The sequence below is a fragment of the Notothenia rossii genome (assembly GCF_949606895.1).
Source record: "Notothenia rossii genome assembly, chromosome: 2".
In the NCBI taxonomy this organism is placed as follows: Eukaryota; Metazoa; Chordata; class Actinopteri; order Perciformes; family Nototheniidae; genus Notothenia; species Notothenia rossii.
Genome location: NC_136904.1, coordinates 56,843,528 through 56,870,222, shown reverse-complemented (window position 1 = coordinate 56,870,222; position 26,695 = coordinate 56,843,528). Strand labels below are relative to the sequence as shown.

Sequence of the window (26,695 nt, the reverse complement as noted above, 5' to 3'; positions counted from 1 at the left end):
AAATAGGAAATTAAATATTATAATAACATTGCAAACAGTTTCACGTTGAACAATACTTATTTGTTAATTCCTTATTGGACCAAACATAATTAAAACCTTATTGAAGACTTCCACTATTTGGAATTGTGGTCCTGTTTTGATAATAGAAACGTTTCTGCTGTTGTCAGAGTTTAGGGTTTACACTCACAAAACGAGACTTTTCTGGGAGGGGCATTTTCACTATTTTCTGCCATTTAATAAACCAAACCATCATTTTAAAGGATTGTGAAGTAAATGGGGAAATTCATTGCTTATGTAATAATTGTAAGTTGCAGCTCTTACTGTCAAACTGATACTGAGACTGCCACTGTAGAGAGTAATATTAATGTCTCCCCCCAGACCAGAAGACATAAGGGGCATGTGTCCAAACTGGGTGTTTCAATTTCATATTGAAAGGGATATGCAACTCACACACACTCACTTTCATTTTCTCTGATGTAAAAAGTTCTTCCATAAAGTTCCCAGCTGTCATGCTTTTCCCATTCTGCCTGCAAACACTGGTGCTGATATTCTTTCCTCCTCTCTGCTGCCCCCCTCTGGACTCTGTCCTCCTCTCTGCTGCACCCCTCTGGACTCTGTCCTCCTCTCTGCTGTCACTCATCCTTGCTCACTGCTGCAATACACCAGGAGATCCATGAACTCAAGGATCAGATTCAAGATGTGGAGAGCAAGTACATGCAGAACCTGAAAGAAGTCAAGGTATCAGCCTGTGACACCCCTACCCCAACCCCACTCACTATTAACTGAGCCGTTGATGTCCTAACTCCCACTGATCATTTTAGACGTGCGGTGATATGTGCAACCAAATTACTGTTATATGACCCATGGCCTTTTCGTCTACCAACATTTTAATAAAAAATCTGAAGGCTCTTGAAGTTGAAACAAATAGTATTTTAGTGAAGGGGTAATTTAGGAGCAATATTCATGCTCTACAATAGGACTGTGACCATAGGAAAGCTTCATGTCGCCATTTTCCTGGCCGAAATCCTTGGGATTCATGATTTGATCCCAATAATCATTAGAACATTAATACTCTCAAAATGGCACGAAGAGATGCTGAAATCACTTAAAGGTGGGGTATGTAATTTATTTCAGAAACACTTGTTATATTCCATGGAATGCTCTTAGCATCCCGATAGCAATGAATATCTTAAGTGCTTTGACAAAAAATCCACAAAATAATATCATCTGTGGAAGCCGTAGTACTGTAAAAAGCACGACCAATCATTTTAGCCGGCCCGGCTAAAATAACTGGATTGCCTACCTGCCTGTCAGCCATCCATCTGTGCACAAACTTATCTCGTGCCCTCATTGGTCATGTTCGCGTTCGTGTGTGTTGGAGGAGGGGCTCTGTAACGAAGTGGTAGATTTTTTCCGGTTGTGTATTTTCAAATTCTAGCGCACTCGAGCTGGTTTCTCCAAAATTACCTACCCCACCTTTGATCTAGCATGTTGTAAGAAACTCGTAGGTTTTGTTGAGTCACATTTAGGACAACGTATTTTAGCGGAAACTCTTATCAATGAAAAACAAACAATATGAGAGTAGGTCATCATAATGCTACAGGCCCCCTGCAGACATTTCAACGTGTGCTTTGAGCTGCTAACTGTTGATTTAACTGGCAATGTTACATCTGAATGTTGCATGTCTTTCATGTGTGTTTTTTTTTGTTGTGTGTTTGTGTTTGCCTGTACTTCTTCACGAGTGGTTGACAGTTGTGAGATACAGATAAGTATACAGCTTATAGGCAATTCCATTTTCTGTTTGTTTTTAACTCAAATCAAAGGTACGTCTCTTATTACATGTTCTATTTGTTGCTTTCGGGCAGTGCTCAACGGTGGGCTAGAACTTTGAAAACAATGGAAATCAATTAAAGAAATTCTATTAACCTCTTGATCTAACTATATTTAAATAAACTTGACCTAAGTTATACATCAACATTTTATTTGTACTAAAGATAATACAATTAACTTCAGGAAATTCAACTCTGTAATTGTTATAACTCTAAGCAAAACAGTAAATAAAAAGCCTATTTTAAATTGTATATTTGACATAAAAGTTGGTCTCAAAGAAGGGAAGAGAAAAAGGCCATTTTAGGGCCAGCATGTGTAATATTCTCCTGTTGTCTATATGTCTTTAGGATGCATTAGTGGGAGTGGAGGAGAAGTACCGTAAGGCCATGGTGTCCAACGCTCAGCTGGACAATGAGAAGAACAACCTGATGTATCAGGTGGACACGCTGAAGGACTCGCTCATGGAGCTGGAGGAGCTGCTGTCTGAGTCCCGCCGCGGCTTCGAGGACAAAGTCAAGGTACGGCAGGCACGCTTAAAACTGACAACGTTCTACAAATAAGCCTGCTTTTCTCTAACATAAGGAACATGTGAAAATAGTGGGATACCTCCTTTCTTCCTCAATGGAAACTAGCACAGACCTGACCAAGACCCTGACCATCAGTGAGAAATAGTGTGTGATTCAGTTCTGCTGCACACTTTTAACATGTTCTTCCAGGGTTCTCTCTTCCTCCTAGTTTCATGAAAACATGGCCAGACAGTGTTCAGTATTCCTGCTGACAGACAAACCTGAAAACAAAACCTCCTTTGCCGTGTCGTTAATATGGTGAAGCTGTACAAGGATTCAGTATACAGGAGTGTTATTTTTGATGGAATTACACGTGTGGAAGAAGTACTAGGATCCTAAAGTTTAGTCAAAGTAATAATACTGCAGCGTAGAAATACTCAGTTACAAGTAAAAGCTCTGCATTCAGAAATCTCCATCCATAGCAGTACATTTAAGTGTATTCATGTTTTTTATTTTCGTATTAATAAATGTTACCTGCAAAAGTAACTAACACATTAATAAATGTAGTGAGTAGAAAGGTACAATATTTGCTTGTAAAATGTAGTGGAATAGAAATATAAAGTAGCATAAATATGTAGCCGAGTACAGTACTCAAGTAAATGTACTTAGTTACTTTCCCCCAGTGGAATTACTGCAGAGTAGAGCTCCCTCAAGATGCAGCTGACTCAGCTCATTGTGGATCAAACAATTACTGCTTCCTATACATCATAACGCAGCTCTCAGCACACTCGACAGTGATTCAACATCTCCCCTGTCAGGTTTTAGGGCTTCATGTGTTTCTGTGTATCAGATGGATTCTCTTCTCTTCTTCCTCACAGGAATGTGAGCGAGAGAAACATGCCCACACTGTGCTCCAGTTCCAGTTCAATGAAATGAAAGAGACGCTAAAACAAAGTGAAGAGCTACTCAATGTGAGTATTTGTGTGTCACTAAGACAAGTGAAATGGAGCCTTCCATTGGTTCAGAAAGACAGAAAAGAGAACGGCTGTCTTTTACTCCGTTAGTCCCGCAGAACGGCTGCACGTGGAACATTTCACAGCATGCTCTTTTTCCCACACTGTATATGCATGAATCCTTTTTCAGCTTTCTCTCTCTGCATCTGAAACCTGATTTCCTTTCCCTGCTGTTTAGGACATCCGTCAGCTGCATATCAAACAGGAAGGTTTGAATAGAGAAATATGTGACCTGCAGGAGACAGTGGAGTGGAAGGATAAAAAGATTGGGGTACGGCCTATGAGCCCTGGTGTAGCAGCTCTATGTTTGACACACTCAGCATTTATTTCTGCCAACATGAATTCAGAATTTCCTTTGCATTCAACTTAATGTCAGCTTTTACTTTCACTTCTTTCCACCTCTTGTGCACTTTTCCTTCTTCACTTTCTTTGACACTCTGCCACCTGGCGCTCCGCTCAGGCCTTAGAGCGACAGAAAGAATACACAGATGCAATCCGGATGGAGCGAGATGAGCTCAGAGAGGAGGTGGTGAACCTGAAAGACATTCTGAAGGTACTCCGTGTGAGAGGGCTTATTCCTCTTCATGTGTCCACATTCTGGGAAGCACATTTCAAAACTCTTTTGAAACATTTTGCAATTGTTGTTGCAGAAACTAAAGGTTTAAATGTAAATGTTGTTCATTCAAGGTAGAAAAGAATGACAAGTACCGATGTGTTGAAGGTGTCACTCCGCTCGGGCTGCAGGTGTGTCATGTTTGACTTTTCGTTTTTTCTAGAAACATGGTATAGTATTGGGACCTGATCTAAGCATCAATGGAGAAGTTGTTGAGACAGAAGCTGACGGGACCCCCGGTGCAGACCCTGCTTCCCCCCTGGCTCAGGATTGTCAGGCCCCCCCAACAGAGGGGAACAGCATGCTCGGTAAAACACACTACCCAATAAAAACTGCTCACTGCATGGCACGGCACAAAACTGTCTGAAGAGTTTCATTTCTAAATGCTTTTCAGAGAAGTGATGAAAAACAATAATGAAACAATGAATACCAAGTTGCCAGCATTTATATCTGAATACTTGCGAGTGAGCTCTTCAGGTACAGTGCTGTGCTGCTGGAATGTCAAGTGCTTTAACTCTCATTTGCTATGTCCTGAAAGGAGACGTCTGGTAAAATTCTGTGTTTTTCTTTCTTCACATAAACCTGAGAAAAGACGGATAAGAGAATCTCACCTCCAAATTCAACTCTGTTCTGAAACTTGTAATCTCAACTATTGCTACACTATCGCTCAGAACAATAGAGATGTGTTTCCACCTACCATGGAAGAAGTCTGCTGAGAAAGTGTTAGTTCTGAACTACTAAACGGACATTGTTTTTGTCATTGTAAATACCAGATCAGCAACGACTTGATCCTACTGGACTGTGTGTCAGCCTGATATATCTCCTACCTAAAATATTCAAAACCATCAATGAGCCATTCCTGAACATGTAAATACCTAGTAGAGCACCAAATGTGTATGAGTCTGCAGCTAAAAATAGTACCATTAGGTCCAGTGTGAGTATATTTGAGTTGCTAAACACTACAGAGACTGGCCGTATTAGAAAATCATTGTGCTTGGTATGTCTCTATAAGGAGCCATTGGCCTTGGACTCATTGATTATTTAACTTTATATAGTCTGTATATCAAGAAAACATTTATAAAGAATTGCCAGACGTACCCTTCAAGCATCATCTATCTGACCTCATGCTTTCCTGTACAAACTAACCTTCCACTCACTAACTTGGCAACACCCTGTTTTGTCATCATTACTAATGTCTTTGCTTTTAATCGTTTCTGCTGCGCCTTCTTATTTTCTCAGCTAATGCATATTCTTCTGAATCACAACTCATCTGTTAATGCAGGTGGTGTAGGTGTGTCATTTCTGCAAGGACTAAAGGGCTGATGGTCGAAATCAGAGCTCTTTTTAGCAAAAAGTATATGTAAGGAACATACTTATGTATCTGCTGTACTCTATTCCCTGATCTGTTGGCTTCAGACTTCTTTTCTTGTCGCATTGATGTGCTGGGGATCAAGATCTTCATTTCGGTGTTCGTCCTGCCTCTTCTCTTCTCCGCTCCTCTTGGCCACCTTGGCTCTGTGCTTCTCTTCTTGAATCAATCAGGCGTTCTGCCTTACATTGACTTCTGCTCATGCACTTCCTCATGAAGATTACATTTCAAAAATAATGTTTTACTTCACCGTACACTCTTCATTAACTCTCAGGCAACACAGAGGAGACACTGTTGAGAAGTAGCGAGGAGGAAGAGGTGGATCCAGAGCAGCAACAAGAACATTTTGAGGAAGCCAAAGAGAATCTCTTTAGCTCTGAAGCACTCTGTAATGTTTCTGGTGTGAGCACTATGGAAGCATCTGGGGAGGAACAGCCAACACAAAGACAACAGAATGCCACAAAAGAAGATGGTGTTGAAGAACCTGGCCTTAGGAAGGACTTGAATGTTGACATTAATGACCAGTCGGTCACAGAGTCCAAAGATATAATCATTTTTAGCCCTGAACTTCAGGGCATTGTCACAAGTTCTGAGGAAAGTGTCACAGAAACAGTAATGTCTGAGGGCAAAGAGTTAGGATGGACCAATAACCTAGATTCAGGGGAGATAGGAAGCGAAATCAATAGTGTAGACACACACAGTGATGACATTAGAGAGTCATCCAACAACCTTTTGAAAGAGCAAGAAAACAAACAGGAAGATTTTGAGGAACGTCATCTGAGAAATACAGAATCATGTCCTGAGCAAGAGGTTGCACAAGATGTTGGGACAGAGAAGTCCATACCAGCTGAGTCAAAGACAGAAGCTCAACCAGAGCCGGAGAACTCTGAAGAGGCAGAGCACATAGAAACTGAGGAGATATCAGGTAACTCTCAGCCTCAGGGCGCTGCTGCTCCAGGGAAAAAGAAGAAAAGGAAGAGGAAAGGTAAAAAGAAAGGGGGGACACAAGAAGATGGGAACCAACAAAGGGACGGAGCAAATAAAGAAAAGGACAAAACAGAGGTGAAAATTGAATTGATTACAAAAGATAATGAGCTAACGGCAGAACCTGAAATTCTTAGTTCTGTCGCTGAAGCCCTCGAAGAATCAGGGATGCATCAAGTAAAGAATGTGCAGGACAGGCAAAAAGTAGAAGAAGTGGAACCTGTTGAAACCCTTTCTCCCAATGACACTCAAAGAGATTCAAGAAGGGATCATGTTACAGATGAGTGTGACAAGGAACACACTTTAGAAATGGAGAAGGTAGAAGAAGCAACTACTGAAACCTTTTCTCACGTCACAACCCCTGCAGAAGTGAGGCTGGATCATGTTAAAGATGAACAGTGCTTGGAAACCGTAAAAGCAGCAGAGGCAGTGGCACCCGCTGAAACCTTTTCTCACGTTGAAACTCTCAAGCAATCCAGAACAGATGCCATCTCCAAGGAAGAGCAGGAACAACCTTTAGAAACACAGAGAGTAGAAGAAGTGGGATCTGTCCCAGAGACCAACCTTGGTACTGAGAGCCCCGATGATCTTAACAAAGAGTGCACTTCCTGCGTAGATGCCTCTAAAAGTGACATCTCAACTAATGACAGTCTCATCCAGGCTGAGTCAGAAATTGTTAATAGTTCGGAAAATAGGGTTAGGCCTATTGACGAGATGAAATCAGAATGCACACCTAATATCCCAGAAAACACGTTTGAAAGCATCGTCAAGGAAAACGCCGAAGCTGGATCGCACAATCCAATCAATGGTGACATGGCTGCTGAGGAATCTAAACCCACAAGCAAAGCTGAGAGTAATGATAAAACATCTGTGTCCCCATCTTCTACCAATGGCTTTACTGACTCTCTCAGGAGCTCGTCTGGCTTCGAGCTGTCTGCAGGCGAGAACTCGGCCAGCGAGGACAAGGTCTCTGATGGAGGTCCAGAAGACGTAACTGAGACAATCAAAGATGATGAGGACCCAGGAATACAGAATGAAGTAGACAAACCACAAGCATCTCCCAGTGTCCTGTTTCCCAGTAATGATGAGGCAGAGCTAACGGCAGACACAACAGAGAAGGAGCTGAACAGAGGCTTGAGCGAATCTGAAGGTTTAGTCCAAACAGACCCATTACATGACCAAAATAAAGAAAGTCTAAGCAGTCCATCATTTGTAACAAACATGGATGCAATCGACACTGTTCAGAGTCTGTTGGAGACTGTAGTGCAAGCAGAACAGCTGGATGATGTAGAAAGCCAGACAGCACAGTGTGAGGTTCACGTTGACAAATCCAATGCTGACCTGACCCCTGAATCAGAGATCAATACCACTGAGACAGTAAATACACCAGATGTTCCAAAAGACGCTCCTGAAAATGGGTCGATTATGGAGCAGGATCACAGATCTGAAGAATTCACCATGGCAGAAGATCCAGAACATAATAACAATCCAAATGATCAGCAAAGCAAGATACAGCAACTGCATGAACCCATGGAAGACATTCCATCTCAGCTAACACTGCAGGTGTGCAATGAGAAAGAGGACGATGAAAAGGATGAAGGTCATTCTTTTGATTTTGATGACATGGATTTGGAGCCGGCTGAAGGTGAAAGTCTCCCTAGGAATCACCAACCGGAAGAAGAAGTGGAGGAGGGAGTCGAAGTTGTTCCAGATGAAAGCAGCAGCTCAGGCGTCCAGACTCCGCCACAAAACTGTTCAGCTCAGGAGGATGGCGCTTTGGAAAAGGGGGAATATTTGTGGGAAAAGGAGGAAGTAAGTGTAGCAAACGAGCCCAGGGGCATTGCAGAGGAAGCAAAGGTTCAGAGTGTTGGAGAGGTGGGGGGTGTTGCAGAGGACGTTCACCAGGCGATGTCCCTGCCTGTAGAGGAAGGGTTAGAAGCCATTAAGCAGGTCCAGGGGGAACATGTTGATTTACCAAAGGGTTCAGAACAAGTGGGCAGCAATACAGAGCCCCAGCAGGCAGGGAAGGATGTGAGGAAGAAAAGCAAAGGCAAGGTCAAAGAGGAGTGCAAGATGTCTTAGCTTATACTGTAGATGGTATGTATTCTGAAAATGTACCATGGATCTGCCCTATAGTAGTCTCTGCTTAGCTGTTTACAAAGTACATGTTTGCAGAACATTACAGCATTTTGTCTCTTTTCCAAACAAATATTGTAAGTTTTATTTTTAATTAAACAGACCAACGTTTTCTTTGTGGTCATGTGTGCAAAAGAAATGTGGGGAGGTGACACTGTAAACTGCTTTGTAACCGTAGATCTACTGTCGCTAAATACTGCACTTGATACATCAGATAACATTATTTAGTTATTAACATTTATCATGCTGCTTGTTATGTTTAATGGTTCATTTTGCTGTGCCCCTGTATCACACATCACTTCATCCGGTACTGTTCCAGAAACTCAAAAATGTCTTCATTCCATAGGGGAACAATAAAAACACAGATGTCAGCTGGTCATTTTAGGAAAGTATCTTCTGGATGGTCACACTTTAACTGTATTCCCCTGTTCTGTTCTTAGGGATTAATACAACTTTAAGACAGCTATTTCCATCTACATGAATGAACAATGTATCATAAATATGTTTGCAATGTGTTGCACTAAATGGAGAAGATGAATGCCCTTTCCGATATGCCAATAAATACCCTGCTTTTACCAATTTAAAACGTGATTTTTATGCATTTTGTAGGACAATGACTTTACTGACATTATGAAAAATATTAGTAACTATACTTGGATGTCCATTTTTTATTTTATCTTATGATGTGCTCATAGTGTGACTGTGGCCATCTGTGTGCTGTTGCATTGATCTTCTACTCCACAGTATGTGCATGCTAAACCCCCCCCCCCCCCACACACTCGCTTTGTCACTCCCCCATGGATGCTGCACTGTTGCATGCATCAACCTCTCACCCCGACCCAGCCCCCCCCACCATCTCCTTGGCTCCTCCCACCCCTGGTATGTTGAGTTCCTTTGTTTTCTGAAGATGGATCCTAACAGTTGATATTGTGGTCTGAAGTGATGTTGTAGTCTGGCTGTGTGACACTAATGTTCCATTTTAAATAAAATATGTGTAATCCATGTTTTGATATGAAATCTTCAACATGTGTTCCGTTGCAGAGATCCGCCTGAGGAAGCTGGTGGATGAGCGTGAGAAAATGATCGAGCAGGTGGGTCTGTGGCAGCGCTGTGGCTCTTCATGTTTCTCCTGTTTGAACTTGGTTTCAATGGGAACGCTTTTTTTTAAACCAGAAGCAAAAAACCAAGTCCCTCACTCTAAGAAGAAGATCCACTTCGAACCGACCACCTACAATAACACATAATAACCAGAGTAACAAGTAGCAATACTACATTGTAAAAGTACCTAAATTCAAGTAAAAGTCTTACATGCTAAATGTACTTAAGTAAAAGTGCATGTATAAGCATCACAGTGTACTTTAAGTACCGAAAGTAAAAGTATTCATTATGGGGAATGGGCAATTTAAACATCATTTATATTAAATTATTGATGAATGAATGTGTTCATCACATCAGTTTTGCAGTAAGTTAAAGGAATTTAGTTAAGGGTTTATTAAAATTAGTTTATATACTACTGGGTAACTTAATAATATTAAATAATGCATTTGTTGTTTTTTATTTTGTATTAAGGATCTAAATATGCAAAGTAGTAAGTAACTATTATGGTTAAATAAATGTGGTGAGAAAAGAATTCAGCATGTTCCTACATAATGTAGTGGAGTAAAAGTATCAAGTAGGATAATGTACAAATACTTGATTAAATAACAAGTACCTAAATTTTTTACTTAAGTACAGTATTTGAGTTAATGTACTTAGTTACATTCCACCACTGATAATAACAATAATACATTTTATGTGTAAGCGTCTTTCAGGACACCCAAGGACATGTTGCAATTCATCAAATAAATACTTGAACAGTTAAAACTAAAAAAGGGACATTTGGAAGCAGACACATGAGGATAAGAGCAGCAACCTTCACAGAATGATTGGCAGTACATGCTGCTCACCAGGAGCCAGGGGAAAGAGGAAGATGAATAACAGGAGTGGACCCAGTACTGACCCCTGGGGGACCCGAAAAACTACAGTAGATTAAAGTCTCTACAAATAGTTCAGAGACAGAGGCAACATTTTGGTCCCATTGAAATGCGTAGTATAACATTTATTTGTGAAATAGATTTTTAGTGTGAAATCTGCAAATGCCTTCTTATAAATGTTCTCATTACCAACAAATCAAATCACACCAATAGCCGCGTTCACACCGGAGTACTTTTCCCACAATAGTTCACCAGAACTCAGATATACTTGCGTTCACGCCAAAAAGCCCCAGGAACTAAATTAGTTCATAGCCGCGTTCACACCGGAGTACTTTTCCCCGTACTTTTCCCCTTTAGTTCCGTTAGTAGGCTACCCCTTATTTTGCGTTCACACCAAAAAGAGTACTTAGTGCCGGGAACTTTTACCCCCATTTTTAGTGCCTGCTAGAGAGGTAGTACTATCCTGGGGGGGAAAGTGCCCCAGTTCTGATTGGCTGGGCGAATTGCAAAACACGCCCGTAAAACCCTGAAAAGTTTTGTGAAGCCGCCGTTGTATTTGTGGCATTAGCATTATTAGCATTAGCCCCGCGCACCAACGGAGAGAGAATAACTTCTGGCAACACAAAAAAAAACATGGGAGCGGTGGAGATGAGGAGGTGTCAGCGTTCTGGCGATTTACTCTGAAGGCTCGGAAGACTGGCTTCAGTAGAAGCTGCTGGGAGTCCCAGCAGCTTCTACTGAAGCCAGTCCCCAACTCTGGGGTCTTCGGGCCGGGGACTTCGGGCCGGGGACTTCGGGCCGGGGACTCCGGGCGGCAGTATACGCCGTGAAGTTGTTTACAGCCTGCCAGTAAACCCTAAGCAGAAGAAGACGAAGTGACGTCAGTGGCTCATTTGCGTAATCTTCCCTCAGGGAAAAGCATTCCGGTGTGAACGCGATTGGTACTTAGTGCCCTGGGGGAATAAGTGCCGGGGCACTAAGTGCCGGCACTAAGTACTGCAAAGTATGCGGTGTAAACACGGCATGAGAAACTTTTTACCCCCTGTTCAGTCCCTGCTAGAGAGCAGGTACTTTCGTGGCAGAAAAAGGTTCCTATGTCTGATTGCAAACCACACCCCGTAAAACTCCAAAAGGTTTTTATTATCCTCGCATTGCATTATTAGCATTAGCCCAGCGCAGAAACGGAGAGAGACTAACTTATGACAACACAAAAGAAAACTTGGGAGGGGTGGACATGAGGAGGTGTCGGCGTTCTGGCAATTTACACGGAAGGCTTCAGGAGAAGCTGCTGGGAGTCCCCAACTCCGGGGACTTCCGGCCGGGATTTTGGGCGGCAGTATACGCCGTGAAGTTGTTTGCGGCTTGCCAGTAAACCCAAAGCAGCAGGAGAAGAAGTGACGTCAGCGGCTTCATTTGCCTAATCCACCCCCAGGGACTTATTCCGGTGTGAACGCGATCTGTATTTAGTTCATCAGAACTAAAGAGTTCTGATGAACTAAAGTGGGAAAAGTACTGCGGTGTGAACGCGCCTAATGAGCTCAAAACCAACAAGGAACTGATTCTACTTACACTTGGTGTGTATGTCCGTTTCCTTTCTGGCATAAGGCGCGTTCACACCGGAGTACTTTTCCGACAATAGTTCATCAGAACTCAGATATATTTGCGTTCACACCAAAAAGCCCCCTGAACTAAATTAGTTCATCAGAACCATTTTTACCCCCTTTTCAGTCCCTGCTAGAGAGCAGGGACTTTCGTGGGAGAAAAAGGTTCCTATGTCCGATTGGCTGGGCGGAATGCAAACCACGCCCCGTAAAACTCCCAAAAGGTTTTGTGAAGCCGCCATGTTATTATCCTCTTATTAGCATTAGCCCAGCGCACAAACGCAGAGAGGCTAACTTATGGCAACACAAAAGAAAATATGGGAGCATTGGAGATGAGGAGGTGTCGGCTTTCTTGCGATTTACTCGGAAGGCTTCAGTAGAAGCTGCTGGGAGTCCCAGCAGCTTCTACTGAAGCCAGTCCCCAACTCCGGGGACTTCCGGCCGGGGACTTGGGGTGGCAGTATACGCTGTGAAGTTTTTTGCGGCCTGCCAGTAAACCCAAAGCAGAAGAAGAAGAAGTGACGTCAGCGGCTTCATTTGCCTAATTCTCCCCCAGGGACTTATTCCGGTGTGAACGTGATCTGCTTTAGTTCAACAGAAATAAAAGAGTTCTCATGAACTGAGTTCTCATTAACTATTGTGGGAAAATAACTTGGTGTGAACGCCCCTATAGAGCACCTTTGTTGTCCATCAACACATCAATGCACCACATGCTCCTTCATTGCCATAAACAGATGGCGTTTATGTTGATTTGATCCCATATACACTGTCCTGATGATGTACATAAGCACACCAAAATGTACACCCTGAGAGAAAGTAGTATGACATGATAGTATGATCCAGTGACCAACTAAAAGGGGTGTGGTGGCCGGCATTACAGTGTTGACAATATTGTAGACTCAGAAACTGACAGCTGGTAAGTGTGGGTCTTGTGTCATGCATCAGCTGATGAGTGTGTCTCCTCTGCAGGTGAAGAAGCTGAAGGCCCAGCTGGAGCAGAAGACCCCGAGGAATGGCACCGAGAACACTCTGAGCCCGGACGGAGAAATACTTGAAAACGGCAACGACCCAAACATAATGGAGCTGCAGCGTGAGTACACATGTGCATGAAAACACAATATTGCTATGTATTTCCTCTCCAACCACTCATACATATCTTTTTAATCCTTCCAGGAGATTCAAACAGGCAAATAAGCGACTTCAAGTTCAAACTGGTGAAGGCAGAGCAGGAAGTCACCGCTTTAGAACAGAATGTAAGCTGAGAAGAACGATGACCTCGGAGCATACCTGATACATGAATATTCTCTCCAACAAGGCTTATGTTTTTCTCCAGGTGACCAGGCTGGAGGGTCAGGTGACGCGCTACAAGTCAGCATCAGAGAACGCAGAGAAGGTGGAGGATGAGCTGAAGGCAGAGAAGAGGAAACTCCAGAGAGAGGTACAGAGAAGTTCTTAAGGGGCCAGTGTGGAGCATTTAGCATGAAGGGGGATATATTATCAGAAATAGAATCAAGTATTCATAGCTGTGTTGTCATTAGTGTAAAGTCACCCCAAAGTCTTTAGTCTGCTGAGATGCACCACCGTGTTTCTACACATGCCCGGACCAACCAAACTCTGTCTCCAGAGTTCTCTCCCTCTTCTGTTACCTGAAGGTCACTCTAGTTATTTGTCTGCTAGCTATCAGCTGCTGCCTGAATTCAATGCTCCTATGGATGGCCTGAAAGACACCACAGCCTTGGCATATTTCATTTAGAACATGTTTTATAGAGCTTTTTATTTCTTAAAACTTGGAGAAAGTAGATACTTTGCCGGTTTGACAGTATTTTCTGATTTATGAACTGATACAAAGAGATCCAAAATCCCCCCTGTAAAAACATTTAACACGTCAACATATTTAACATGTAATCAAAGTTGTAAAACAAAAAATGATAATCCCCCCCCCCTGTGTTTACAGCTGCGCTCAGCACTGGACAAGGTGGATGAAGTGGAGTCCAACAACAGCCACCTGTCTAAACGCCTGGAGAAGATGAAGTCTACTCGTGGCATGGCACAGACTCCATAGAGCACATCCACCTCCTCCATGTTGGAGAAGAGTCACCCTGCATCCTGTCATCTGCCCGGTAGCAACCTTTAAGAAAAATAACCAAAACAAATCTTAGTTATCTTACTCCCAGAATAGAAACACCAACCAGCTATGTGCCATTTCTTTGTCTGTCTTGTGTGTGATGAGAACTCTTTGTAGTGTTGCACACACTCACACAGAGCATGAGGACTTGGACAGACCCTCTATGATGTCCAGTGGAGCGAGAGACTAAAGCTGCTCTCTCTCTCTCTCTCTCTCTCTCTGTGTCCAGGATCTGCCTGCGGAGAGACACGAGTGCTTTGCGTGTGTCGTGAATGAAAGGGCAACTTTAAGTGTATTTTTCCTCATTTGCATCCAAAGCCAAACTATTTTTAAAGATGTAAATGTTTAGGTCTGTTCGTCAATTGTGATAACATGGATGAAACGGTTTGAAAAGAAAATGTTTATAACCCCCACGCTCAGAAATATGTTTCAGTTGTTAGTTCTTTGTGTAGGCACACTGCTGGTGTGTGTGAGACCCAGCCCCCCCTCCTCTCTGCTTCACAGCCGCTCAATGCTTGGCCTCCGTCACACACTTTTGAGACTATGTGAGGAAGTGTGACCCGGGGGCTGAAGGTGGGGTTACCTTGAGGCCCTGAACACATCGGGGAGACAGACACTGCTTCACTGTTTACAAAGCTTTCAAATGTTAGTAAGGAAACATAAAGAACTGTAATCTTTGTGCAATAAAGGTTCAAACCATATTGGTATCAGCACATGTGCATTTAAGTCCTGGACTTCTCCTTTGTACTGTGGTTGTTTGAGCGAAGCTAACCTCTTATTGTGGACCTTTGAGAATGCAGTAGCTCAGGAAGTAGGGAGAAACCCTGAGCTGACTCAGGCTTTTTGCCTTTCCTTTACACAGTGTCAGAGTACAGCAGCGTGTCGCTGACACTGTGAAGGAAACATATTCGCTCACTTTCTCAAGTCACAAATAAGTTTGAGAGCATTTGAATGTTAGAACAAGAGGTTTCACATATTATGACACATTTCCAAAAACTGCTAGATATCAAGTTATCCGTTTATACATAAAATATAACTCATTAAGTGGAACATTTAAATAGTTTGCAACAACAACAAAAACTTACAACAATGAAAGGCATCAAAATCTGGCAGTAATGATAGACACGGAAAAACTAAATCACACTTTTTAAAATGAACTTTATTTTATTTTTGAAAAGATGGTTTGAATGTCTTGTGATTCATGGTTTCCCACTCACTGGGCGGATCCATTTGTAGTCATTACAAAGGGCCTCGGAAGCACCTCTGGTCAGGGGGGGGCAGCATCTGCGTAATAAAGATTGGCAAATGGCCGAAGACGCATGCAACATGAACCGCGTGAAACACTTCCTGTTTTACCAATATACTCTATAGTTTCAACTTTTATCATTTGTGGTTTTGATATTTTTTCATTGCATTATTAAACATGATCTATTGTCATTATTATGGGCATTTGTTTTTGTGTTGCTATATAATCTATTAGTGTTTATATATCTATGTTTTTTATTTATCTATGGTTTTATTATCGCGGACTTTATGACAAGTCCGCCCGCTGTGAAACTTTTTTCTTGTTTCCATAGCAACAACAACTTCTTGACAACAGCGTGAACTCGATTTCAAAATAAAAACATGCCGAATTACACTTAAGACATACAACTGCAACCGGAGTAACAAACACAATGCAATATTATTTTCAATGTCAAAGAACACAAATTTGGTTCACAGGTGTTGTTTTGTGTGGTAAAGGGTCGCTTTCATTGATGCGTTTTGCACCCCGGGCCGTTGTTTTGATATTCCGCTGAAGTGACATAACGACCCTGGGCTGTACGTGACATAACTTCTTTTTTTTTCTTCATTTCGAGGGAAGGGGTGGGGGTCAGAGGGCCTAGCTCACGGCTCGCCACTGGTTAGCAGAGAGTTTGGAAGAATATGGTTGAGAATAATTTTGGGGAATATTAATGTAAACTCTTCAATAAACATGGCATCATCTTCAATAACTTTACCATTATACAGTATATTTCTACCAAACTCACTACACACATCAATAGTCTCCTGTGTGTAATACTACAGTACATCAGAGAGTTTGGAAGAATGTGCTTTTGAATAATTTTGGTGAATATTTCTAATGTAAAATCTTCAATAAACATGGCATCATCTTCAATAACTGTACCATTATACAGTGTATTTCTACCACACTCACTACACACATCAATGTATTAATCTGGACCGGAGGGAGAGGGTGACAAGCATAAGTTTCACTTTACTTTTTTTATTTCAATTCCAACTTTGTTCATGAAAAATATGTTTCTCTGTTGTACACGTTCATAAAGCATCAAACAACAGCATCAGAGCACGGTGCAGAGTCTCTAGATGAGTTTACAGTAGTCCCTCGTTCTTATTACACATCCATGTTGTAGTCCGCTGTATAGAAAACTGTAGTTTCCATAGTTTCCCCACAGCAGCAGACGCACATTCATGACGTCCGCTGGCGCATTATAAACACGTCGGATAGTGAAAGTGCAGTCGGATTCTCTAAAGTACCGCAGTCTCTTCTCCTAAGTCCTTTTGAATTCTCCTATCCACTATGCCTTAACCCCATGACGTTTCACTCAGAGGTCAAGGAATAGACGATGGGTTAGACGTTAGGAGCTGATTTTTGGATTATTCGACCGCAACCCACAGCTGCTGGAAGTAAACAGCTCCTGCAGGGAAACGGTGTCACATCGTTACTCTTCCCCAAAGAAACCAAACATGACTAAAGAGTTGACTCCAAAAACAAACTCTCACATAATACATACATAAAACAAGGTGTTTGTTCTGCAGATAGTGAACATCGTAGGGTATTATCAGAATTTGGATTGGATTATTGTCTATATTTTTTATATTGGCAATTTGTTCCTCATCGGAAGATGCAAGGCCACGGACAAGAAGGCTCCCGGGGGCACAAAGATGGCGCTGCCCGTGCTGAGAGGGTTTCACAGGGTTTCATCAACACTGAAAATTACTCGTCTGTTTTTGAATGAGAGTCCCGTCCTGAACCGTGGTGGGAGACCGCGGCTGCCCCCCCCTCCTGCGCAGCGGTTCAGCTCGGCCGCCGGCGGGCAGCAGAACCAGAACCAGAAGGTGGTGGTGTTTGGCATCCCGAACCCCTTCATCTGGGTCCGAACCCGGATGTACTACTTCCTGATCCGAGTCTACTTTGATAAAGAGTTCAGGATCGAAGAGTTCTCAGAGGGAGCCAAGCAGGTACACCCGTGAGAAGAGATGGGGCTGAAGTAATGAGATCCATTTGAGATTCTCCTTTTATACAATCAGTGTGGTGTAGACGTAACTAAGTACATTCACTGAAGTACTGCACCTCAGTATTTCCCTGTTATGCTACTCTGTACTGCAAATGAGAGAACAATTGTGTACTTTTACTCCACTACTTTAGTTACTTCACAGATATGGATGAATGATGTGAAATATAATCAAGTGTTAAATCAGACTTTAGTTCCACCTGGAGTACATTCAAGCTACCCTGCAGTATACAAAGTCATTCAAACTAGCTGCACCTTTACCAGCTTTGAGAACCCTTTAAAGGTCCCATGTCATGGCCATTTCTACTGATCATAATCCAATCCATTGTTGAGGTCACTAGAATAGATTTACATTGTCCAATGTTCCAAACTCACATTGGTTTCTCATATAGCATCTCTGTATAGCATGTGTATTCACTCTCTGCCCTACACGCCTTGTAGGAGATCCTGCCCCCCCCCCCCTCCCTATGAGCCCACTGTGCTCTGATGTGTATTTATGTGTTACAATGGCGTTTGTTAGCAACCAGAATATGACACCAGTAATGACAAACAGATGAGAATGCTGCGTGGGGTCTGGGTGCCGTGTTGGCGGGACCTTGCGGGGCTCGCTGCTGCTCGAGGTGCGGACAGTGTGAGCTGGCTTACTGGTGTCGTTTCCTGGTTGCTGCGTGGGGTCTGAGAGACAGCGAGACACCGCGAAACTCAGCCTGAACTCAGCCTGAGCACACACACACACAGGCTGAGTTCAGGCTGAGAAATCGGCAGAGCCGCTGCTGAGAAAAGGTGTGTGTGTGTGTGTGTGTGTGTGTGTGTGTGTGTGTGTGTGTGTGTGTGTGTGTGTGTGTGTGTGTGTGTGTGTGTGTGTGTGTGTGTGTGTGTGTGTGTGTGTGTGTGTGTGTGTGTGTGTGTGTGTGTGTGTGTGTGTGTGTGTGTGTGTGTGTGTGTGTGTGTGTGTGTGTGTGTGTGTGTGTGTGTGTGTGTGTGTGTGTGTGTGTGTGGAGCTCTACAAGATCTCAGTACTTCTCCCACCTCTGCATAAAATACATGCAGCTTGAAAGCCTTTACCATAAGCAAAATAAATTAACCTAGATGTTCACATTTAAAAAAAGACTGCATACACTAAAGAGTTCCAGGCTTGTATCAAGAAAGTCACAGCTAGTTCAAGTCCAAAGATGAAATGTAATGTAAGTTTAAAGGTCCCATGTCATGCTTTTCCGGTTATTACCCGTCCCCTTGTGTGTTATGAAGGTTTTTATGCATGTAAACGGCATGCAGTCAAAAACCCTCAAAGTACACCCTGTAGGGAGTAAAACTCTAACACAGAAAATACCTGTCTATGCTGCCCCAGAACGCCTCGTTGGAAATTTCTCTTTTACTTCCTGGGTATCGCTACGTAGGGATACCCAGTAGCCATGCCCAGAGCTATGGCCACACCCTCTTCCAGCCTTTCACGAAACAAAGCTTCACAAACCTTTCAGCGATTCATGCCGGATATGTACAGCGTAGGGCACTACAAAGGACGATGCTGTTCCTACTTTGTTTGGACCAGCGGGAGATTCGGGTACACAACCTGTAAGTATTCATTGTTGTTTGTGTATTTATGATGTTTAAAACAAACAAGGTATCTACCACGACTGTTTAAATGGGTAAACGTTGGGATGGCGGAGAAATGCTCTCCGCAGACACATGCTCACAGCGTTATAAACATTTTTCTTACTCAATATCAAGCCGCACTTATTGTTTTTACTTCGGCTGTGAGTGTTTGTGATCGCTCAGGATGAGTTTAGCTTGTTCTAGCTTTATCGCCGAGACGGAAGCCTGTCTGCTCCTCGCAGCAACGAGCCTCTCAAGTCGCGACCAATCAGAGCACACTGGGCTCACAGGGGGGGGGGCAGGAGCTCCAACAAGCCGTTTAGGAAAGAGAGTGAATACACATACTATACAGAGATGCTGTATGAGAAACCAATGTGAGTTTGGAACATTGCACAGTGTACATCTATGTTAGTAGAGCTCAACAGTGGAATTATGAACAGTAGAAATGGCCATGAAATGGGACCTTTCAGCTTTCTTTTTCAATAACAATATGTATCAAAGTGGTTTCCCAGTTATCTGTCGGTAGTGTGTTTTATAAATCTGTGTGATGATTGCGGCTGTTTCTCAAGGCCTCACAGAGCACATGATCACAGAGCGAAGGCATGAATCTGTTTTTCAGCATCTTTTGATTTCCTAAATGTCTTTGTTTACTCTTGCAGGCCTTCTCACATGTTTCCAGACTGCTGTCCAAGTGCCAGCTGGATGCTCTGGAAGGACTGGTGGCTAAAGACGTGAGTCTCAAACGTTCTGATCCTCTCCTTACTCAATGTCTGAGTCTGATGCACTCTTCTGTACTACATGCATTCGTATACAACAAGCCTGCACTCTTACGGCCCGTCCACATTGAAGCTTCAACGCTTCTGCCCGTTCACTTTGAATGGGGTGACGTCACGCTTTGCCGAACTGCATTGTGGTTCCGTCGCTTCGCGTTTCTCGCTTCAAAAGTTCAGCAATGTTCTACTTTTGAAGCTTCGACGGAAGCGTCAGCCTATCGAATCATATGCCAGTACAAGCTCTAGCCAATCAAACCACTTCCTTGTGTGTACGGGGCGGGAGATGCATGTGATTGGTTGTTGGTCGAGTTTCAGACACGCCCACCGGCAAGCTTCAACGCACGCTGCCGTGTGGACGCTGCGTTTCTGCATTAGATTGTGTGACGGTAGTGTGGATTGTGTAAGGATCCTGTATATGATCATGAAGCTCAAACATTGATCACTTATTTGTCATAACCTTTTCTGGCTCTGGTCCAGGGCATTTTCTTCTTTCCGCCCTGCTTTGAACCGCATTCAGAGTTTCAGAAATGCTCAGATGCAGTTTATTATGAGTGGTTGTAAGTAAGAATAACAAAAAAAAATGTGATTAAAATGAATTGATCACACAAAAAGATATTATAACATAATCAAGACACATTTTCTTGAATGAAAGATAGGCTTGCAGTATTCCTATCTAACGTTGTGTGTCTGCAGCTGATTGGGAAGCTGGAGGAGAAGCTGAACCTGATGCCATCCAACTATAAGAAGGCTTTGTCTGTGGAGCCGGAGGAGATCATGTACACCACTCCCGGAGACGTGGGGATCTACTACGATGATGACGGTCAGCAGCAAGTCTACTTCCTCACTCTCTTTTGAAAGGATAAGGCCGAGTGCTACCTTTCTGCTCCTTCTTCTTGTCAATTAGTCCCATGAAAACCAACAATTAATTTATTGTATAAACAAGTATTGTCTGTGAAGGCCTAAAAACCTTTCTTTTTAAAAAAGCCTTTGATTAGTTTCTTTTTAAAATGCCTCCTGTAGCAACTTGGGATTGCTTTTAGCAATGAAAGGTGCTTTACAAATCATTATTATTATTATTATTATTATTATTATTATTAAAGAAAACACCTGATAATTTATTTTTCTCTGTGCCAATAATCCATCTCTTCAAGGAGCTCTGGGTGACATGTTCTTTCATTACTATGAACGCACTTCCTGTAGGTTATTCAGATTGAATCTTGCAGACACAGGCCGTTTCTCAATGTCGAGTACACATGCTGCAGAGCTACTATTTCAAGTATACTACGTCATCGAGTGGCGCTGAATGCTGGGCATTTAACATGCATTTAAACAGTCCTTTGGTGCCACTCGATGACGTAGCAAACTTGCAGGTCTCCCTTGAAAAAGAGATCTATGATCTCAAGGGACAATCTGGATAAATAATGGTTTGAAATAAAATTAATACTTGAAATAGTGGCTCTGCAGCAGGTTTACTCGACATTGAGAAAGGGCCACTGTCCTGCTTCTGGAAATACAAAAATTGTCCGCTGTTTTGGCACATTGGTGAGTCTTCTCCTTCTAGATGAATCCTCAGCAGAAAGGCCTCGGGTGTGTCAGGAGATTTAATGGGATTAAGGGACGGACTGATACATTGTAGATTTCGTTCTTTGTATTGGATTTGTGGAGAGAAAAATTCAGATAAAAGCCAGACTTATATTGCAGATGTAAGCAATGTTCAGGTGTCTTTGCTGATTTTTAATTGGTAGGGCTGTATTGAATAGTTAAAAGATGTATTCAAAACTTTGACTTCTCTAAATTCTAAATTCAAATCAACATTCTAATATATAGAAATATATCTCTGAAGAACCAGCACCTTACCGTGGTAGAGAGGTTTGTGTGCCCTGATGAACCTGGGGGCTGTGTTGTCTGGAACCTTGTGTTCCTGGTAGGGTCTCCCATGGCAAATTGGTCTCAGGCAAGGGGCCAGACTAAGATTGGTTCACAAGACCTCATGAAAGACGACACACGAAGTGAGGATACCCGGCCCGGAGGAAGCCCGGGGTCCCCTTCTGGAGCCAGGCCCAGAAAGAGGACTCGTCGGCGAGCGTCTGGTGGCCGGGCTTGCCACGGAGCCCGGCCGGGCACAGCCCGAAAAGGCAACGTGGGCAACACCTCCGCTTCTCCGTCCCGCGGGCCCATCACCTACGGGAAACAGCGATGGGGTCGGGTGCGCTGCCAGAAGGGTGGCAGTGAAGGCAGAGGGTCTCGACGGACCAGACCCGGGCGACAGAAGCTGGCTTTGGGGACGTGGAACGTCACCTCTCTGGGGGGGAAGGAGTCGGAGCTTGTGCGGGAGGTGGAGCGTTACCAGTTGGATCTGGTTGGGCTCACCTCTACGCACAGCGTCGGCTCTGGAACCTTACTTCTGGATAGGGGTTGGACTCTATTCTTCTCCGGAGTTGCTCAAGGTGTGAGGCGCCAGGCGGGTGTGGGGATACTCACAAGTCCCCGGTTGGGTGCTTCGTTGTTGGAGTCTACCCCAGTGGACGAGAGGGTTGCCTCCCTACGCCTGCGGGTTATGGGGGGGAAAACTCTGACTGTTGTGTGTGCTTATGCACCCAACAGCAGTTCAGAGTATACGGCCTTCTTGGAGACCCTGGAAAGAGTCCTGTATGGGGCTCCCAAAGGGGACTCTTTAATCTTGCTGGGAGACTTCAACGCACATGTGGGCAATGATGGAGACACTTGGAGGGGAGTGATTGGGAGGAACGGCCCCCCTGATCTGAACCGGAGTGGTGGTTTGTTACTGGACTTCTGTGCTAGTCATGGATTGGCCATAACAAACACCATGTTCGAACATAAGGATGCTCATAAGTGTACGTGGTACCAGAGCACCCTAGGCAGAAGGTCCATGATCGATTTTGTTATCGTATCATCGGACCTGAGGCCGTATGTTTTGGACACTCGGGTAAAGAGAGGGGCGGAGCTGTCAACTGATCACCATCTGGTGGTGAGTTGGGTCGAGTGGCGGGGGAAGCCTCTGGATAGACCTGGTAAGCCCAAACGTGTAGTTCGGGTGAACTGGGAACGTCTGGAGGAGGCCCAAGTTCAGGATGCCTTCAACTCACACCTCCGGCGGAGCTTTTCGGGAATTCCTGTGGAGGTTGGAGACATTGAACCAGAGTGGTCGGTGTTCAAAGCCTCTATTGCCGAAGCCGCGGCGGGGAGCTGTGGCCTCAAGGTCCTAGGTGCCTCAAGGGGCGGTAACCCTCGAACCTCCTGGTGGACACCGGTGGTCAGGGAAGCCGTCCGACTGAAGAAGGAGGCCTTCAGGGATTTGTTATCCCGGAGGACTCCCGAGGCAGTTGCAAGGTACCGACAGGCCCGAAGGGCAGCAGCCTCAGCCGTGGCCGAGGCAAAGCAGCGGGTGTGGGAGAAGTTCGGAGAAGACATGGAAAAAGACTTTCGGGCGGCACCAAAGTTGTTCTGGAAAACTGTCCGACACCTCAGGAGGGGGAAGCAGGGAACCATCCAAGCTGTGTACAGTAAGGATGGGACGTTGTTGACCTCAACTGATGGAGTGTTAGGGCGTTGGAAGGAGCACTTTGAGGAACTCCTGAACCCGACAACTCCGCCCTCTATGTTAGAGGCAGAGCTGGAGTATGACGGGGGATCGACACCAATCTCCCGGGGGGAGGTCACTGAGGTCGTCAAACAACTTCACAGTGGCAAAGCCCCGGGGGTGGATGAGATACGCCCAGAAATGCTGAAGGCTCTGGGTGTTGAGGGACTGTCATGGTTGACACGTCTCATCAACGTTGCGTTGAAGTCGGAAACAGTACCGAAGGAGTGGCAGACCGGGGTGGTGGTTCCCCTTTTCAAAAAGGGGGATCAGAGGGTGTGTGCCAATTACAGAGGCATCACACTACTCAGCCTCCCCGGGAAAGTTTACTCTAAGGTACTCGAAAGGAGGGTCAGGCCGATTGTCGAACCTCCGATTGAGGAGGAACAATGCGGATTCCGTCCTGGTCGTGGAACGACGGATCAGCTTTTTACTCTCGCAAGGATCCTGGATGGGGCCTGGGAGTACGCTCATCCAGTCTACATGTGTTTTGTAGACTTGGAGAAGGCGTACGACCGGGTTCCCAGGGAGTCACTGTGGGAGGTGCTGCGGGAGTATGGGGTGAGGGGGTCTCTACTCAGGGCCATCCAATCTCTGTACTCCCAAAGCGAGAGCTGTGTTCGGGTCCTCGGCAGTAGTCGTGGGGGAGGGGGTCTGCAGTTTGGTGGGCTAAGGATTACACCACTGCTGTTTGCAGATGATGTGGTTCTGATGGCTTCATCGGTCTGCGACCTTCAGCACTCACTGGATCGGTTCGCAAGCGAGTGTGAAGCGGCTGGGATGAGGATCAGCACCTCCAAATCTGAGGCCATGGTTCTCAGCAGGAAACCGATGGACTGTCCACTCCAAGTAGGGAATGAGTCCTTACCCCAAGTGAAGGAGTTCAAGTATCTCGGGGTCTTGTTCTCGAGTGAGGGAACAATGGAGCGTGAGATGGGTCGGAGAATCGGAGCAGCGGGAGTGGTACTGCAGTCTCTTTACCGCACCGTTGTGACGAAAAGGGAGCTGAGCCAGAAGGCAAAGCTCTCTGTCTACCTGGCCATTTTGGTTCCTACCCTCCCCTATGGTCATGAAGGATGGGTCATGACCGAAAGAACGAGATCGCGGGTACAAGCGGCCGAGATGGGTTTTCTCCGCAGGGTGGCTGGTGTCTCCCTTAGGGATAAGGTGAGAAGTTCGGTCATCCGGGAGGGACTCGGAGTTGAACCGCTCCTCCTTCGCATCGAAAGGAGCCAGTTGAGGTGGTTCGGGCACCTAGTTAGGATGCCACCTGGGCGCCTCCCTAGGGAGGTGTTCCAGGCACGTCCAGCTGGGAAGAGACCAAGGGGTAGACCTAGAACCAGATGGAGGGATTATATCTCTTCTCTGGCCTGGGAGCGCCTTGGGATCCCCCAGTCAGAGCTGGTTGATGTGGCCAGGGAAAAGAAAGTTTGGGGCTCTCTGCTGGAACTGCTACCTCCGCGACCCGACCACGGATAAGCGGGAGAAGATGGATAGATGGATGGATTCTAATATATTTTTTTTATTTTCTTTCACATTTCTTTTTACATTGTGTCTGAAGCTGAATCAAACCTTACCAGTAACTCCAGAGTTCAAATTCAGTATTTATTGAAACAAAAAGGTTCCCAAGATGTTTCATCTGAGCAAATGGTCTGCTTCATTCTAGATTCTAGAAGGCTTATTTTAGGGTGAAATTGATATTTTATGATGTATCTCAATAAAAGCTTTGAATGTGAAAAAAAGACATTCTGTAAAGATCTGCATTCATTTGTATGGAACACCTTCTTTTTTTTACCAATAAATGTTATTTAAGTTGCCCAATATCACCAATCACAAATTAGCCTAACAATCTGTTCAGCATTCATGTACATACATATCAGGGTGACATGTATGTACACGTGTGTACATCTTGAACCATTGGAAAAGGAAAAGCCCAGATGATGCATTAATCATCGGTGTACGTTCTTTCTTTCCAGGGCGAAAATTTGTCAGCATTCTGATGCGTTTCTGGTATCTGACAAGTGCGCGTCTCCCTGAGGACACCATGGAGGGAACGCGGGTGTTCCAGGTGGCGCTCGGTGAGGAGGGAGAAGCAGAAACTAAGAGGCTCCTGAGTGCACACTATGAGTGAGTCCTGCCCGGAGTGTAACCACTTGGAAATGGAAATGTTGAAATTGTCTTGTGTGACTTTGACTTCTGCTCTGTCTTTCTGACAGATTCCAAAGGGAGTTCACTAAAGGAGTGGCTCCAGCCTGGACTATTACGAGGATAGAGCACTCCAAGCTTTTGGATTAAGATGCTTTTGATTGGACGCAGTGTTGCTGATTGAAGACATTAACCCCCTCAGTATTTGCCTTTATACTTTTGAATCGCACAGAGCAAATGATGCTGCTTCTCCTCACAGGGCTGTCAGAGGGAAGCACCGAGACAAGGGTGGAGTCAGACACTCTTCACTGTAGAGAAGACACATGGCAACCCCCCCCCCCCACCAAACATCAGAACTTGTCTGGTTTTGTATATTTAAGAGTGTGGCCAGATTCATGTAGATGTTATTTTCAAACAATGAGTAAATGTAAACTATGATGTTATCATATGGAGGGGCTTGTTCTTGAAAACTCTCATCTTGTTTTCTATTTTTGAAGATTTGTTTCCATAAAACATTGTCTTTCTTTTTTTCAACACAACCCATTACAGTCAACTGATTCATACATATATATGCATGCACTACATGTACAGGTATATATACTGTATGTACCTTGTGTATACAAAGCTGCAGCAGACCTTTGATTGTTTTATTAAAGATTTGAGAAATGAAAAATGTGCCATTTATTCCACTCAAATTTTAAACATGTTTTGCATAAAAAGAAATCTTATATAAATCTAGACAGAGCATAGTACCAGTTGTCGCAATTGTGTTTGAAGAATTACAGTTAATAGGTATTTTTTATTTATGTTGATCTTTTGAAGCTAAGGTGTAGTAAAAGCATAGAAGATAGAGCATAGTTGTTAGAAATACAAAAATAATTTGTCACAACACTGTAACATACGATATACTTAAGACATGCAGTAAAAAGTGAAAACAAATAGTGGATGTGACTCAATGGTGCAATTAAAATTCAGGAATAAGCAATATACTGTGTATATGTAAGATGAAACAGAATATAAAATAAAATAATGTAGGCTACAGTGGAATAAAATACTGCTTATTGTATAAATATGTGGACTGTAAGCAGATGAATATGATATAATCAACAAATACGTCTTAAAAGAAAAGTAAAAATG

The 26,695-nt window shown here is 44.0% G+C and overlaps 2 protein-coding genes across 40 annotated transcripts in view; both read left to right on the top strand.

Annotated features, from left to right (window-relative positions):
• Positions 1 to 14,871, top strand: part of lrrfip1a (leucine rich repeat (in FLII) interacting protein 1a) — an 84,458-nt gene extending 69,587 nt beyond the window's left edge. For 32 of the 39 annotated variants that reach the window (XM_079664498.1, XM_079664475.1, XM_079664501.1 and 29 more), the window contains 7 exons: positions 667 to 738; positions 2,178 to 2,348; positions 3,215 to 3,307; positions 3,528 to 3,620; positions 3,810 to 3,902; positions 4,126 to 4,270; positions 5,606 to 9,037. In XM_079664498.1, the coding sequence (XP_079520624.1) occupies positions 667 to 738; positions 2,178 to 2,348; positions 3,215 to 3,307; positions 3,528 to 3,620; positions 3,810 to 3,902; positions 4,126 to 4,270; positions 5,606 to 8,397 (3,459 nt within the window). In that variant the 3' untranslated portion in view covers positions 8,398 to 9,037. Of the gene's footprint in view, positions 1 to 666; positions 739 to 2,177; positions 2,349 to 3,214; positions 3,308 to 3,527; positions 3,621 to 3,809; positions 3,903 to 4,125; positions 4,271 to 5,605; positions 9,038 to 9,492; positions 9,543 to 12,994; positions 13,116 to 13,198; positions 13,279 to 13,358; positions 13,464 to 13,979 lie in introns of those variants that run through there. The other 7 variants (XM_079664494.1, XM_079664492.1, XM_079664469.1 and 4 more) reach the window with 5 other exon arrangements.
• A 1,800-nt stretch (positions 14,872 to 16,671) lies between these two features.
• On the top strand, positions 16,672 to 26,231 carry maip1 (matrix AAA peptidase interacting protein 1). The gene is made up of 5 exons (XM_079663447.1): positions 16,672 to 17,393; positions 19,699 to 19,770; positions 20,506 to 20,632; positions 25,390 to 25,540; positions 25,630 to 26,231. The coding sequence occupies exons 1-5, from the start codon at positions 17,097 to 17,099 to the stop codon at positions 25,706 to 25,708; spliced, it is 726 nt and encodes a 241-aa protein (XP_079519573.1). The 5' UTR covers positions 16,672 to 17,096; the 3' UTR covers positions 25,709 to 26,231.
• Positions 26,232 to 26,695: the final 464 nt, after the last annotated feature.

Bases quoted from the DNA above. Each gene is read 5' to 3' on its own strand.
- maip1 (XM_079663447.1), top strand. From the start codon at position 17,097: ATGGCGCTGCCCGTGCTGAGAGGGTTTCACAGGGTTTCATCAACACTG. The intron at 19,771-20,505 runs GTGAGTCTCAAA...GTGTGTCTGCAG, and splicing joins AAGGACTGGTGGCTAAAGAC to CTGATTGGGAAGCTGGAGGA. The intron at 25,541-25,629 runs GTGAGTCCTGCC...TCTTTCTGACAG, and splicing joins CTCCTGAGTGCACACTATGA to ATTCCAAAGGGAGTTCACTA.